Source organism: Pan paniscus, chromosome 18 (genome assembly GCF_029289425.2).
Source record: "Pan paniscus chromosome 18, NHGRI_mPanPan1-v2.0_pri, whole genome shotgun sequence".
Lineage (NCBI taxonomy): Eukaryota > Metazoa > Chordata > Mammalia > Primates > Hominidae > Pan > Pan paniscus.
The window spans coordinates 2530939-2543722 of NC_073267.2; the positions used below are offsets into that span (position 1 = coordinate 2530939).

Consider the following 12784-nt stretch of genomic DNA (forward strand, 5'->3'; position numbering starts at 1 on the left):
GCATCACAGCTTGCTGCAGCTCCCTGCCTCTCCCGGCCTCGCCGCAGACGTCTCTTTCTAACACTGTGGTGCTTTTTAGTTCCCTGGCCCCTCTAACATTCATGCCGACACGTGAAGTCCTAAGCCAGGCCCTAGCTTCAGCGGGGTGGGGTTTGCTCACCGATGGTGGGTGGTGATGGGCAGACCAAGGCCTGTGGTGCCGCGCCCTCCTGAAGGGTGGGAGGGGCAGAGGGCAGCGGCCACCACTCCACCCTGTTATCTTGGGGCCCAGTGGTGCCAAGGCAGGCGGTTTCTGGTGTGGTTGCTGGAGTCTTCATGGGAGGCACACGAAGGAGTCTGTGATATCATGTGAGACCCGGGAAGGGCCCCTTCAACCGCCCCTTTCTGAAATGCGGGTCAGGCAGGCTCCCCTGGGGAAACCTGGGCGCGTAGGAGGCACCTCCACCTGCTGGAGCTGGCCCAGGCTGGCCTCCCCTGCAGACAGACCGCGTCTAGGGCCAGCTGCTCATCCCAGACGCACCCAGGTGATTCCCATGCTGAACAGTTTGATCTCCTGCCAGTGTCGGGCCACAAACTGGGCAGCACATCAGGATCACCTGGGGGCCTTCAAAAATCAAAAATCCACCCCCAGGCCATGCCCCAGACCCACTGCACCAGGACAAGAAATCCACCCCAGGCCTCTCCCCAGACCCACTGCACCAGGACAAGAAATCCACCCCAGACCATGCCCCAGACCCACTGCACCAGGACAAGAAATCCACCCCAAACCACGCCCCAGACCCACTGCCCTAGGATGTGGGGGTGGGAACCAGGTGGTGCTTTGTAAAGACGTGCAGGTGGTAACCCCAGGCCCCCACGCTCAGAACCCTGGCCACAGGATCATCCAGGTGTCTGTGATTTGCTTCCTCGGTTTCCTTTGTGAGTGCAAAATAAGTGTTGCGTTTGACTAGGGTTTAAGAGCAGCAGGCAGCCCCTCAGCTCAGCAGGCAGCCCCCTCAGCTCAGCAGGCAGCCCAGGTCTCCTATTTGACTTCCAGGGACCATGCTGGCGGGAATGAGAAACTGGTCAAGCTGCAGTCGGGACTGAAGGTGTACGGGGGTGACGACCGTATCGGGGCCCTGACTCACAAGATCACTCACCTGTCCACACTGCAGGTAAGGAGTGAGCCCTGGAGGTGCTCCAGCGTGGCCCTGCCAGGAGCGTGGGGGAGGGGGGGTCCCTCCCCGCATTCTCTCTGCTCCCTTACCCCAGTGACCCGGGAGTGCTCTCAGTGGTCCTCTGTGGGAGCGTGGATGGTCTTCTCTGTCTAGGCACAAGGAGAGGAGTGTGCAAAACACGGCTGTGTGCGGGGCTGTGAAGCAGGGCTCTGAGACCCTGGGGGGCAGGCCATGTGGGCAGGGTCTTGGTGCCAGAGCACAGCACACAGGTGGGAGGGCACTGCGAGGGGGTCTTCAGCCTTTTTGAGGGTGTGAACATTTTTGAAGTAAAGAATTGGGGCAGATGGGGACAGGAAAACAAAAGGCCATGTGTGGGAAGGAAAGCCGTCTTTCCTAGCCAGATGGCGAGCGTGGATTTGGCCCAGTTTTGAAGGAGGAAACAAGCCCCTTGGTTTTTTACACGCTGTTGTTCCAGGGTGGCCCTGCACTTGGGGCGCACCCATGGAGTGAGCGAGTCCCCCAGTCCTGTGGTGGGGAGCACCTGCCCCACCTTCACGGGCATTTCCCTCGGAGCTGAGGAGGCCCAGTAGGGCCCAGGTGGCGCGCCGTGACCCCGGGAGATGGCTCTCCAGGGTGTCTGGGAGCACACGCGGTCGCCTGCTTTGTTGAAGGTGGGGTCTCTGAACGTCAAGTGCCTGGCGACCCCGTGCCACACTTCAGGACACATTTGTTACTTCGTGAGCAAGCCCGGAGGCTCGGAGCCCCCTGCCGTGTTCACAGGTGCGTGTTCGGGTGTGGGTGGGGGCGGGGGTTCTTCGTGAAGACCCTGTGTCTCCTGCCAGGCAGGCTCACGGGGCAGCTTCGTGGCCTTCTCTGTTGCACCGGTGTGAGGGGGCCCAGGGGTGGGTGCTGGGGAGCCTCATGGTGGGGCTGGCCGATTCCTCCCATGATGGGTTTGGATCGTGGTCTGGAAGGAAGTTACGCTTGCAGCAAGGGCTGTGCTGGCGGAGACTGCTGGACAGCTGGAGTCCGGGCGGGTCCCACGGGAAAGGAGTCAGTTTCTTCCAGCAGGGCGAGGGGTGGCTCAGCCCTGGGGCCGTGTTCCTTGATGCCGTAGTGTGGACTCAGGGACCTGTGCTAGTCTGGGGGCCCTGCCTGCCTCCCAGGGTGGTTGCAGACCTGTGGAGCCACCTGTGGAGGTCATATGGCCGGGGGACGGCCTCACTGTAGGCCGGGCCCTTCATGGCTGTGGCCTTCTAAGGCAGTGTGGAGGCTGCTGGTGGTGGGGGCTGCCTCCCGTGCTTGTTACTGTGGCCTTGTCCTGACTGGCCTCACAGTGCGGGGTTTCACCCGGTGACTCGATGTGGGCATCGTACGGCTGGGAGGCCTCCTGGTGGGAGGTGGCAGCCCCAGCCTTGAACCCAGGTGGGAGTGACCCAGGGCCACACTCGGACCCCTGGGTGGAGTCAAACCAGGGGTGCAGGGAGAAGGTGTGGCCAGGGAGCCCCAGAGGAGGGCGGAGGGCATGGCGGGAGGGACGGGCACCTCGCTGTGAGGGATAAGGCGCCTTCAGGCTGCAGTGCGCAGGGCTGGGGGATGAGCCTGGGTGGTGCCGGTGTGGGAGGGATGGAGTTGGGGACCTCAGATTTAGGATTCTTCTCAGGGCAGCGAGCACTGAGTCCCTGGGTCTCACCTGTGCCTCCTGGGCTGTGTGCCTGGCACAAGGACAGCCCTGTGGAGCAGAAGCCCCAGGCCCCAAGTTCGCCTCTGTCTGCCCTTCCCTATCTCTGGGGACTCCATGGCCTCCTGCTGGTCCTCAGACTCGAGGTCTAGGGCCCTTCAGGGGAACAGGCTCCCCACCGTCCATTCCCATCTCTCGTGCCCAGGAGGACTCCTGGCCTTGGCCTGTGCCCAGCACCGCTGCATGCTTCTCTGCCCCAGGTGGTGAGGAGAAGTGGGGCTGCCTCACTGTGCTGGGTGCTGGGCACCCTCCTCTCAGGGGACTGCCCTGTTTCTGGGGCCGACGGCCACGTGAGGTCAGCGAGGCCAGGACAGCCGCGAAGCAGCAAGAGGAGGGCAAGCGGGGACAGAGGCCTGGGCAGTGATGGGGTGGGGATGCCGTCCTGAGGCCGAGGCCGGAAGGAGCCTGGGTGCGCCTGAGGTGCCCAGCGGTGTGGGCCGCATCTTCCGCCGTGGGTGAGAGGTGGTCCCGCTCAGCTCAGCCAGGGTGGTGAGACCTTGGTCACAGGGTGGCGCTGGTGGCTGGGGCCAAGGGAAGATGGGAGCCAGGCATGGGCCTGAGAGGGGCTGCTGCGTGTTCGGGGAGAGGGCTGGGCTTGTGAGGGTCTCAGAGCCACAGTTGGTGGGATTGGGGGCAGTGAGGGAGGAGTGACTTGGGTTTCGGGTCTGCACGGCCAGTTGGGTGGTTGGACTGTCAGCTGAGACTTGGAAGGAGATGTGGGAGCCGGAATGCAGGGGGGCTGAGTCTGGGCAGCCGTGGCCGGAGGGCAGCCAGGGTTCGGGGCCTGGGCCTTGCCGGTGAGTGTCACCCTGCTCCTGGCCCCCTCCTGAGTCCTAGCCACCAGCCTCGAGTGGCCCCCACCTCGTGGCTGTCCTTGTTTCCAGGTGACACCTTGTTTGTGGCTGGCTGCGGGAAGTTCTATGAAGGGACTGCGGATGAGATGTGTAAAGCTCTGCTGGAGGTCTTGGGCCGGCTCCCCCCGGACACAGTAGGCAGCGCCTCCCTGCGGGCCAGGGTGTGGGGGGCCTTAACCAGGGCGGGGCTGCTCTCCCTCCTGGCACCCTCTCACCGGACACCCCCCCGGGGGCATCCAGGTCCCGTCCCTGAGGACTTTCACGGGTGGTAACAGCCTTCCGAGCTCACCTGTCACCTCTCTCCTCAGAGAGTCTACTGTGGCCACGAGTACACCATCAACAACCTCAAGTTTGCACGCCACGTGGAGCCCGGCAATGCCGCCATCCGGGAGAAGCTGGCCTGGGCCAAGGTGAGTGGGGCCGACACTGCGCGGTGCCTTCCTGTGGGCTGCTCAGGGCCGCTGTGCACAGCGGGGTCGCCAGAGTGGGTAGACACCCACACTCTGAGCCCAGAGAGCAGGCCTGGGATTCAGGCCAGTGTGGCCCAGCTCGCCCTGCATGGCAAACCCAGGGGTTCTATCGAGATCCCTCTGCCTCGGAGGGTCTGGAGTAGGCCTCAGATGCTGCGTGTGTAAAAAGTGCCCAGCCTGTTCCCACATTCTGAGCAGTAGGGTCAGGCTGGCAGCACGTGGCTCTGCTGGCTCTCCAGGCCACAGAACGTGGCTCTGTGTCCAAAGGACTCTTATCTCCACGGTGGCCCCACGTGAGCCTCCATGGCGTAGCCCAGGCCAGCTGGGCCAAAGACTGCCAGGAGCAGGACGGGGTTCTCCGGGGGTGTGTTTCCCCGAATTCACTGGAAACGGTGTCACAAGCACGCACGCCTGGGTGGTCTCAGGCGTGGGCTCCCTCTGCTGAGTGGAGTGAGAGTCGCTGCCTCTGACAGGGTTGTTTTAAATAAATCACCCGTTTTTTTGAGCATTTTTTCAATTTCTTAGAGTAGAGGTTAACATTATTTTACAATATTTACTCGTACAAATTCAAACTCTAAATCAGATGAATCATAAATACTCATCTTTTTTTTTTTGTTTTGTTTTTTTTGAGACGGAGTCTCCCTCTGTCGCCCAGGCTGGAGTACAGTGGCGTAATCTCAGCTCACTGCAACCAGCACCTCCCGGGTTCAAGAAATTCTCCCTGCTGGCCGGGTGCGGTGGCTCACGCCTGTAATCCCAGCTACTCAGGAGGCTGAGGCAGGAGAGAATCGCTTGAACCCAGGAGGCAGAGGTTGCAGTGAGCCAAGATCGTTCCACTGCACTCCAGCCTGGTGACAGAGCGAGACTCCGTCTCAAAAAAAAAAAAAAAAAAAAAAAATTCTCTCTGCCTCAGCCTCTTGAGTAGCTGGGATTACAGGCGCCAGCCAACACGCCCAGCTAATTTTTCTACTTTTAGTAGAGATGGAGTTTTGCCATGTTGGCCAGGCTCGTCGTGAACTCCTGACTTCAGGTAATCCGCCTGCCTTGGCCTCCCAAAGTGCTGAGATTACAGGCGTGAGCCACGTCACCTGGCCCGTGTGTCTGTCTTGAGTGGACAGATTGCAGTTTGAGGAATGTTGATGATGTTTGCACTTGTGTAATCCCCTCCACAGTCCAGATGTGGAACTTTCCACTACCCCAAAGGCTCCTGTGTCCCTCCCATGTGGCGTCCCCGCCAGCTGTTGCTCTGCTGTGATCTCAGGTCACTTTCTAGTTTCCCATGAACAGAATCTCATTGCTCCGTCATCTCTGTGGCATTCTCGGCCCCGCTGATGTTGGTGAGGGTCAGCCACGCTCTTTGCTTCTGAGTAGCCCATTGTGTGGAAATGCTACAATTTGTTTATGCATTTGTCTGTTTCCAGTTTTTTGCTATTTGAATAAAGCTGCTATGGACATTTGTGTACAAGTCTTTTGTGGACATGTTTTTATTGCTCTTGGATACTACCTAAGAGTGGAATTGCTGTGTTGTGTAGTTAAAGGTGTGAAACGTTTTCCAAAAATGGTTGTACTGTTCTACAGTCCCCCACCAATGCTTGAGTTCCGGGGCCTCCATGGTGTGCCAGCACTGCTTGGTGTTGTCGGTCTCTCCAATTTTTGCCATTCTGACTTGCCTGTGGTGGCGTCTCACTGCCTTTAAAATGTGCATTTCCCCATGACTAGTGGGGTTGACCATCTTTTCATGTGTGTCGGCCTTTGGATGCCTTCTCATGAAGTTTATGTTCAATCTTTTGTCCATTTTAAATATTGGGTTTGGCCTGTTGGGCTGCTCTTGTAAGAGTTCCTTATATCATCTGGAAATAAGTCTTTGTGAGATATATATAGATGTGTGTGTGTGTGTGTATATTTATTGATTTATTTGTTTGTTTGTTTGTTTTTTGAGACAAAGTCTTGCTCTGTCGCCCAGGCTGGAGTGCAGTGGCGTGATCTCGTCTCACTGCAAGCTCTGCCTCCCGGGTTCACGCCATTCTCCTGCCTCAGCCTCCTGAGTAGCTGGGACTACAGGTGCCCGCCACCACGCCCAGCTAATTTTTTGTATTTTTAGTAGAGATGGGTTTCACCGTGTTAGCCAGGAAGGTCTCGATCTCCTGACCTCGTGATCCACCCGCCTCGGCCTCCCAAAGTGCTGGGATTACAGGCATGAGCCACCGCGCCCGGCTGAGATATATATTTAAAAGTTGTTTTTCTCTCCCAGCTCATGGCTTGCCTTTTCATTTTCTTAACATTGTCTTTTGGAAAATAGTTTATAGTTTTGGTGAAGTTCCATTTACTTATTTTTTGTTTGTTTCTTTTTTTTTTTTTTTTTGAGACGTAGTTTCACTCTTGTTGCCCAGGCTGGAGTGCAGCAGTGCGATCTCAGCTCACTGCAACATCCACCTCCTGGGTTCAAGCGATTCTCCTGCCTCAGCCTCCCGAGTAGCTGGGATTACAGGCGTGCACCACCACACCCGGTTAATTTTGTATTTTTAGTAGAGATGGGGTTTCTCCATGTTGATCAGGCTGGACTCGAACTCCTGACCTCAGGTGATCCGCCCACCTTGGGCTCCAAAAGTGCTGGGATTACAGATGTGAGCCACTGCGCCCGGCCTACTCAATTTTTCTTTTATGTTTCTTGTGCCCTTTCTAAGATATCTTTGCATACCCCTAGCTCACAAAGACTTTCTCCTGTGTTTCTTCCTAGAAGTTTTAAAGTCTTAGCTTTTATATTTACAAACAATTTACAGTGTTCCCTTTCAAGATGGTGTTTGTGTGTGGTGCGAGGTGAGGGTAGAGGTTCACCCTCTCGCAGTGTGACCCCGACGTGTTCAGTGCTGTCTGTCGAAGGACTGTCCTTTCCTCCCTGGATTGCCTTGGCACCTTTCTGAAAAGAATGGGCCCTCTATGCCCGAGTCTGCTTCTGGTCTCTGCTCTGTTTCGTTGGTCTCTATGACTTGCCACGGTGTCCGAGGACAGCACCTTGATGACTGTAGCTCTGTGCTGAGTCTTGGCACTGGTATGTGTGAATCCTCCAGTGTTCTTTTTCAGAATGGTTTTAGTTGTTTTAAGCCTGTTGCATTTCCGTTTTCAGAATCGTCTCGTGAACTTCTATGAGAAAAGCTAGCCTGGCTGCTGATTGGGACTGTTGTGATAACTGATGTGGCGAGAATTGCGATCTTAACATTGAGTGTTTCTGTGAGCTTTCCATCTATGAGTGTCTTTAGCTTTGCTCAGCAGTGTTTTGAAATGTGCATGTTCAAGGTCTTGCACGTGTTACTAAATGGGTCCCTAAGCACTTCTGGTCATGATTATTTGTTGATACTAGTTAGAAATACAGTGGATGCATATTAACTTCCTGGGTGTCTTAGTCTGTGTGGTGTTGCTATAAAGGAATACTTGAGGCCGGGTGACTCATAAAAGGAGGTTTATGTGGCTCATGGTTATGCAGGCTATATAAGCAGCATGGCCTGGGCGTCTGCACCTGGTGAGGCCTCAGGCTGCTTCTGCTCATGGCAGAAGGGGAAAGGAGCTGGTGGGTGTGAAGCATGTGGCCAGAGGAAGGAGAGAGTGGGGGAGGCAAAAGGTTCTTTTAAACAACCAGATCCTGTGGGAACTAACAGCAAAAACTCGCACTTGGAGCAGGGCACCAAGCCGTTCACAAAGGATTCCCCCCATGATCCAAACACCTCCATTAATTGGGGATCAGATTTGAGCATGCATTTGGAGGGATGGACATCCCAGCCGCAGCCCCGTGTGAACACCCAGGAGAAGGGAGTGGCCGGGCTGGACGGGAGGTGTGTTTGACTTTTAAAGAAACTGCCAAACTCCCCTTCCCCGGTGCTTGTGGTGTTTGCTTTCCTGCTGGGAAGGCGTGGGCGCACCAGCTGGTCCCCGTCTTTCGGCACGCGGTGGAGCGAGCCGTTTGAAAGGAGGTGCTGGAGCCCGGTCCCTGGTGAGAGGCCGCCTCCTGCAGGGCGCCTCCCATTCTGCGGCCTCTGGTTTTCTTAGCAGTATCTTTTGAGCAAACATTTTTAATTTTGATGAAGTCCAATAGATTCTTTTATGCTTCATTCTTTTTTGTCTCCCATCTAAGAAATCTTTGTTTATCCCAAGGTCAAAAAATTTTCTCCTGTATTTTCTTTTTGGAATTTGTATAGTTTTAAAACTTAGTATGAACTCCCACCCCCCAAATGTCTGCTGGATCTGTAATGATATTCCTGCTTCTATTCCTGATTTTGACAATTTGTGCTTTTTTTTTTTTTTTTTTTGAGACAGCGTTTCGCTCTTGCTGCCCAGGCTGGAGTGCAATGGCGCGATCTCGGCTCACCGCAACCTCCGCCTCCCGGGTTCAAGCGATTCTCATGCCTCAGCCTCCCAAGTAGCTGGGACTACAGGCATGTGCCACCATGCCTGGGTAATTTTTATATTTTTAGTAGAGATGGGGTTTTACCATGTTGGCCAGGCTGATCTCAAACTCCTGACTTCGTGATCTGCCCGCCTCAGCCTCCCAAAGTGCTGGGATTACAGGCGTGAGCCACTGTGCCTGGCCTGTCATTCTTTTTTTTTTTTTGGTTGGGGAGAGACGGCGTCTTGCTCTGCCGCCCAGGCTGGAGTGCAGTGGCACAATCTCGGCTCACTGCAACCTCCGCCTCCTGGGTTCGGGCGATTCTGCTGCCTCAGCCTCCCGTAGCTGGGACTGCAGGCCTGTGCCATCATGCCTGGTTAATTTTTGTATTTTTGGTAGAGAGGGGGTTTACACCATGTTGCCTAGGCTGGTCTCGAACTTCTGGGCTCAAGTGATCCTCCTGCCTTGGCCTCCCAAAGTGCTGGGATTACAGGCATGTGCCACCACGCCCGGCCTCATTCTTTTTGATAGGTGTAAAATATACTATTGCGTGGGTGTCACCCATAAATCATTTTACCAATCCCAATAGGAGGGACGTTGAGAGTTTTCAACTCCTTTTGCACCCTGGAGTCCAGAACCCACACGAGGTGGAGCTCTTCTGAGCTGTGCTGCAAGGACTGACCTTATTTTTTTATTTTTATTTTTATTTTTTTGAGGCAGAGTCTCACTCTGTCACCCAAGCTGGAGTGCAGTGGTGCGATCTCGGCTCACTACTGCAGCCTCCGCCTCCCAGGTTCAAGCGATTCTCCTGCCTCAGCCTCCCAAGTAGCTGGAATTACAGACATGTGCCACCACGTCTGGCTAATTTTTGTATTTTTAGTAGAGATGGGGTTTCACCATGTTGGCCAGGCCGGTCTCAAACTCCTGACCTCAGGTGATCCACCTGCCTCGGCCTCCCCCAGTGCTGGGATTACAGGTGTGAGCAACCGCGCCCAGCCTGTCGTTCTTTCTTTGGGAGACAGTGTCTTGCTCTGCTGCCCAGGCTGGAGTGCAGTGGCATGGTCTCGGCTCGCTGCAGCCTTCACCTCCTGAGTTCAAGTGATTCTCCTGCCTCAGCTTCTCGAGTAGCTGGGATTACAGGCGCCCGCCACCACACCTGGCTGATTTTTTGTATTTTAGTAGAGATGGGGTTTCACCATATTGCCCAGGCTGGTCTCGAACTCCTGAGTTCAGGCAATCCACCCACCTCGGCCTCCCAAAGTGTTAGGATTACAGGCGTGAGCCACTGCGCTCGGCTGACTGACCTTATTTTTGTCTTTAAATGCTTCGTACTTTGTAGGAAAAATAGCTAGAACATTAAAACTCATTTTAATAGGTAACCTAAAAGCTTGTGACAATTTCTACTTCCCCTGTTTTAAAGGTCTCCTTAGAAGTGTTAACTTTGCTTCCCTCGTAGGAGGCAGAGGGAGATTTCTTAGGATTGAGACTGTTGGTGGGAACACAGGGAATATTTTAAAACATTCTCAGATTCTTTTCACCAGAAGGGAAGAACAGATTAGTGAGAAACCATCTTGGCATCTACCAGACCCCCGCTTGGTGCAGCTCTACCAGCTGAAGAGTCACTCACCGACACCACTGCCCATAGTGGGTGGGGAACCTCGGGGGTGAGGCGCGGTGGTCTTGAGCGTGTGCGTGGGCACCAGCAGCTTCTGTCAGAGCTCTGCCCTGAGGCCCTCCTGGTGCGGCTGCGGTAGAAGGGCCGGGGCTGCGTGGAGACCCCGCTGTTGCCGCCCTGTGTTTTCCTGCTAACTGTTGGCCCCGTGGCTGGGTTTGCATTCTGCTCCCCCCGCCCCCACCCCCTCTGCCCTGGTCAGTGCTGGTCAGAAGGGAGACCATCTCCATCTCGAGAGGAGGTGACCAGCTGCGTGCCTGCAGGGGCTTGGGTGGCCTCCCCTGCTGCTGGTCCCTGTGCCCCTCCTCCCCGTGCTTGCTGTGAGGGTGCAGCTGTGGCGGTTTCTTTTCTGTGTCTCCTGCATTGCTGTTATCTCCATAACATGAAATGTAAACCACGTGAATGAAAAGGAAGCTCCGTCCCTGTCGTCCTCTCCAGGCTGGTGCGGGAAGGCGGATGTGTGGCTCATCCCGGATGCTGGCTTCTCTTCCCTCTTCCACACGCGCACACCCGCCGGGCTCTGCTCACCTTGCCTTCTCAGCCTTGTCAGTCAGGCAGTGTCCTAAGGTTACCAGGAGGTGTTCTGAAGCATCTTTTTTGAGACGTGATGTCGCTGTCACCCAGGCTGGAGGGCAGTAGCACAGTCTTGGCTCACTGTAGCCTCGACCTGTGCTCAAACGATCCTCCCACCTCAGCCCCCTGAGTAGCTGGGACCACAGGTGCCTGCCACCATGCCTGGCTGGTTTTTTGTATTTTTAGTAGACACAGGGTCTCGCCATGTTGTCCAGGCTGGTCTCAAACTCCAGGGCTCAAGTGATCCATCTGCCTTAGCCTCCCAAAGTGCTGGTATCACAGACGTGAGCCTCCGTGCCTGGTCTGCCATCCTGTGAAGTTCCCGTGATAAAGTGGCGCGTTTCTCTTGCAGGAGAAGTACAGCATCGGGGAGCCCACAGTGCCATCCACCCTGGCAGAGGAGTTTACCTACAACCCCTTCATGAGAGTGAGGTGAGGCCCAGGGCAGGTGGTAGGCGCGGGCCTCTCCCCTCTGGCAGTCCCACTGCTGCACACACAGCCGGTACGTCCGAGACCCCAGATGGCTGAGGCTGCCTTGGGGAGCTGTCGCAGGTGCAGCCACAGAGCCCGAGCACTCTTCTTGGGGGGGTCCGGCCTTTCCTGGCACCGTGGCCGGGGTGTGAGTCCTTCTGGACCCTGGAGTTCAGAACCTGTCAGAAGGGGAGTGGCTGCCTCCTCCCCGCCCTCCGTGTCCTCTTAGGGCTGGGCTCGGCCAGCACGAGTCGCCTTCCTCTGCAGTGGCCCTGGCTCCTCGGGTGGGCGTGGCTCGGCACAGCCTGCAGCCCGGTGCTGGCCTCCGCAGGGAGAAGACGGTGCAGCAGCACGCGGGCAAGACGGACCCGGTGACCACCATGCAGGCCGTGCGCAGGGAGAAGGACCAGTTCAAGATGCCCCGGGACTGAGGCCACCCTGCACCTTCAGCGGATTTGGGGATTAGGCTCTTTTAGGTAACTGGCTTTCCTGCTGGTCCGTGCAGGAAATTCAGTCTTGATTTAACCTTAATTTTACAGCCCTTGGCTTGTGTTATCGGATGTTCTAATGCATATTTATAAGAGAAGTTTAAAAAGTATTTATTCCCATAACTTCCCCTTGCAGACTGTTTTCTTCTGGCCTTTAGGCCTCTGCTTGTCCCCTCGGGCCTCCTTCCTCCTCTGTGAGCCACTGCAGTCCCCCCACCCACGCTTCAGGTCAGGCGTGAGCTGGTGCCTTTGCTGTGGCCTTGGCTGGGTGCTGATGCGACTGTCAGGCCCACTGCTGCGGTCGGTATCTTTGCAGCCTGTGCTTGTGGTCTGATCTGCTCAGGCCCCCGGCAGGGAGAGGTGGCCGTGTCTTCTTCCTGGAGGTGTCCAGATCGCACGACCTCCAGGCAGTGCTCCTGCTCGGCAGCACCCACCTGCCTCTGCTTGAGAAAGCACAAACCGCCCTCTGGGGAAGCAGCCAGCTGGGGAGTGCTCTCGGCCTGTGACCCCGGGAGAGCTGGGTAGGTGGCCACATGTCCTGCCCGGGCTCTGGGTGTGGCTGGTGGCAGAGGGTCTATGAGGGAAGGGCAGGAGAAGGCAACCCCTAAGGCTAATCTCTAGGGCTAATCTGAAACTTAGGGCTGGGCATGGTGGCTAAGCCTGTAATCCCAGCACTTTGGGAGGCCGAGGCAGGTGGATCATGAGGTTAGGAGATCGAGACCATCCTGGATAACATGGTGAAACCCCGTCTCTACTAAAAATACAAAAAATTAGCCAGGTGTGGTGGCGGACACCTGTAGTCCCGGCTACTCGGGAGGCTAAGGCAGGATAATGGTGTGAACCCAGGAGGCGGAGCTTGCAGTGAGCCAAGATAGCGCCACTGCACTCCAGCCTGGGAGACAGAGCAAGACTGTCTCAAAAAAAAAAAAAAAAAAAATTAATAATAATATTTTTTAAAAGTTACCTGGGCAGGGTGGTGT

The 12784-nt window shown here is 55.9% G+C and overlaps 1 protein-coding gene across 5 annotated transcripts in view; it reads left to right on the forward strand.

The window, feature by feature from the left end:
• The window catches only part of LOC117976339 (hydroxyacylglutathione hydrolase, mitochondrial), a 24139-nt gene extending 12212 nt beyond the window's left edge, over nucleotides 1-11927 (forward strand). For 3 of the 5 annotated variants that reach the window (XM_055100704.2, XM_055100703.2, XM_057300159.2), the window contains 5 exons: nucleotides 1037-1154; nucleotides 1829-1937; nucleotides 3783-3886; nucleotides 4061-4162; nucleotides 8531-8737. In XM_055100704.2, the coding sequence (XP_054956679.1) occupies nucleotides 1037-1154; nucleotides 1829-1937; nucleotides 3783-3886; nucleotides 4061-4162; nucleotides 8531-8722 (625 nt within the window). In that variant the 3' untranslated portion in view covers nucleotides 8723-8737. Of the gene's footprint in view, nucleotides 1-1036; nucleotides 1155-1828; nucleotides 1938-3782; nucleotides 3887-4060; nucleotides 4163-8530; nucleotides 8738-11197; nucleotides 11278-11647 lie in introns of those variants that run through there. The other 2 variants (XM_034941013.4, XM_034941016.4) reach the window with 2 other exon arrangements.
• Nucleotides 11928-12784: the final 857 nt, after the last annotated feature.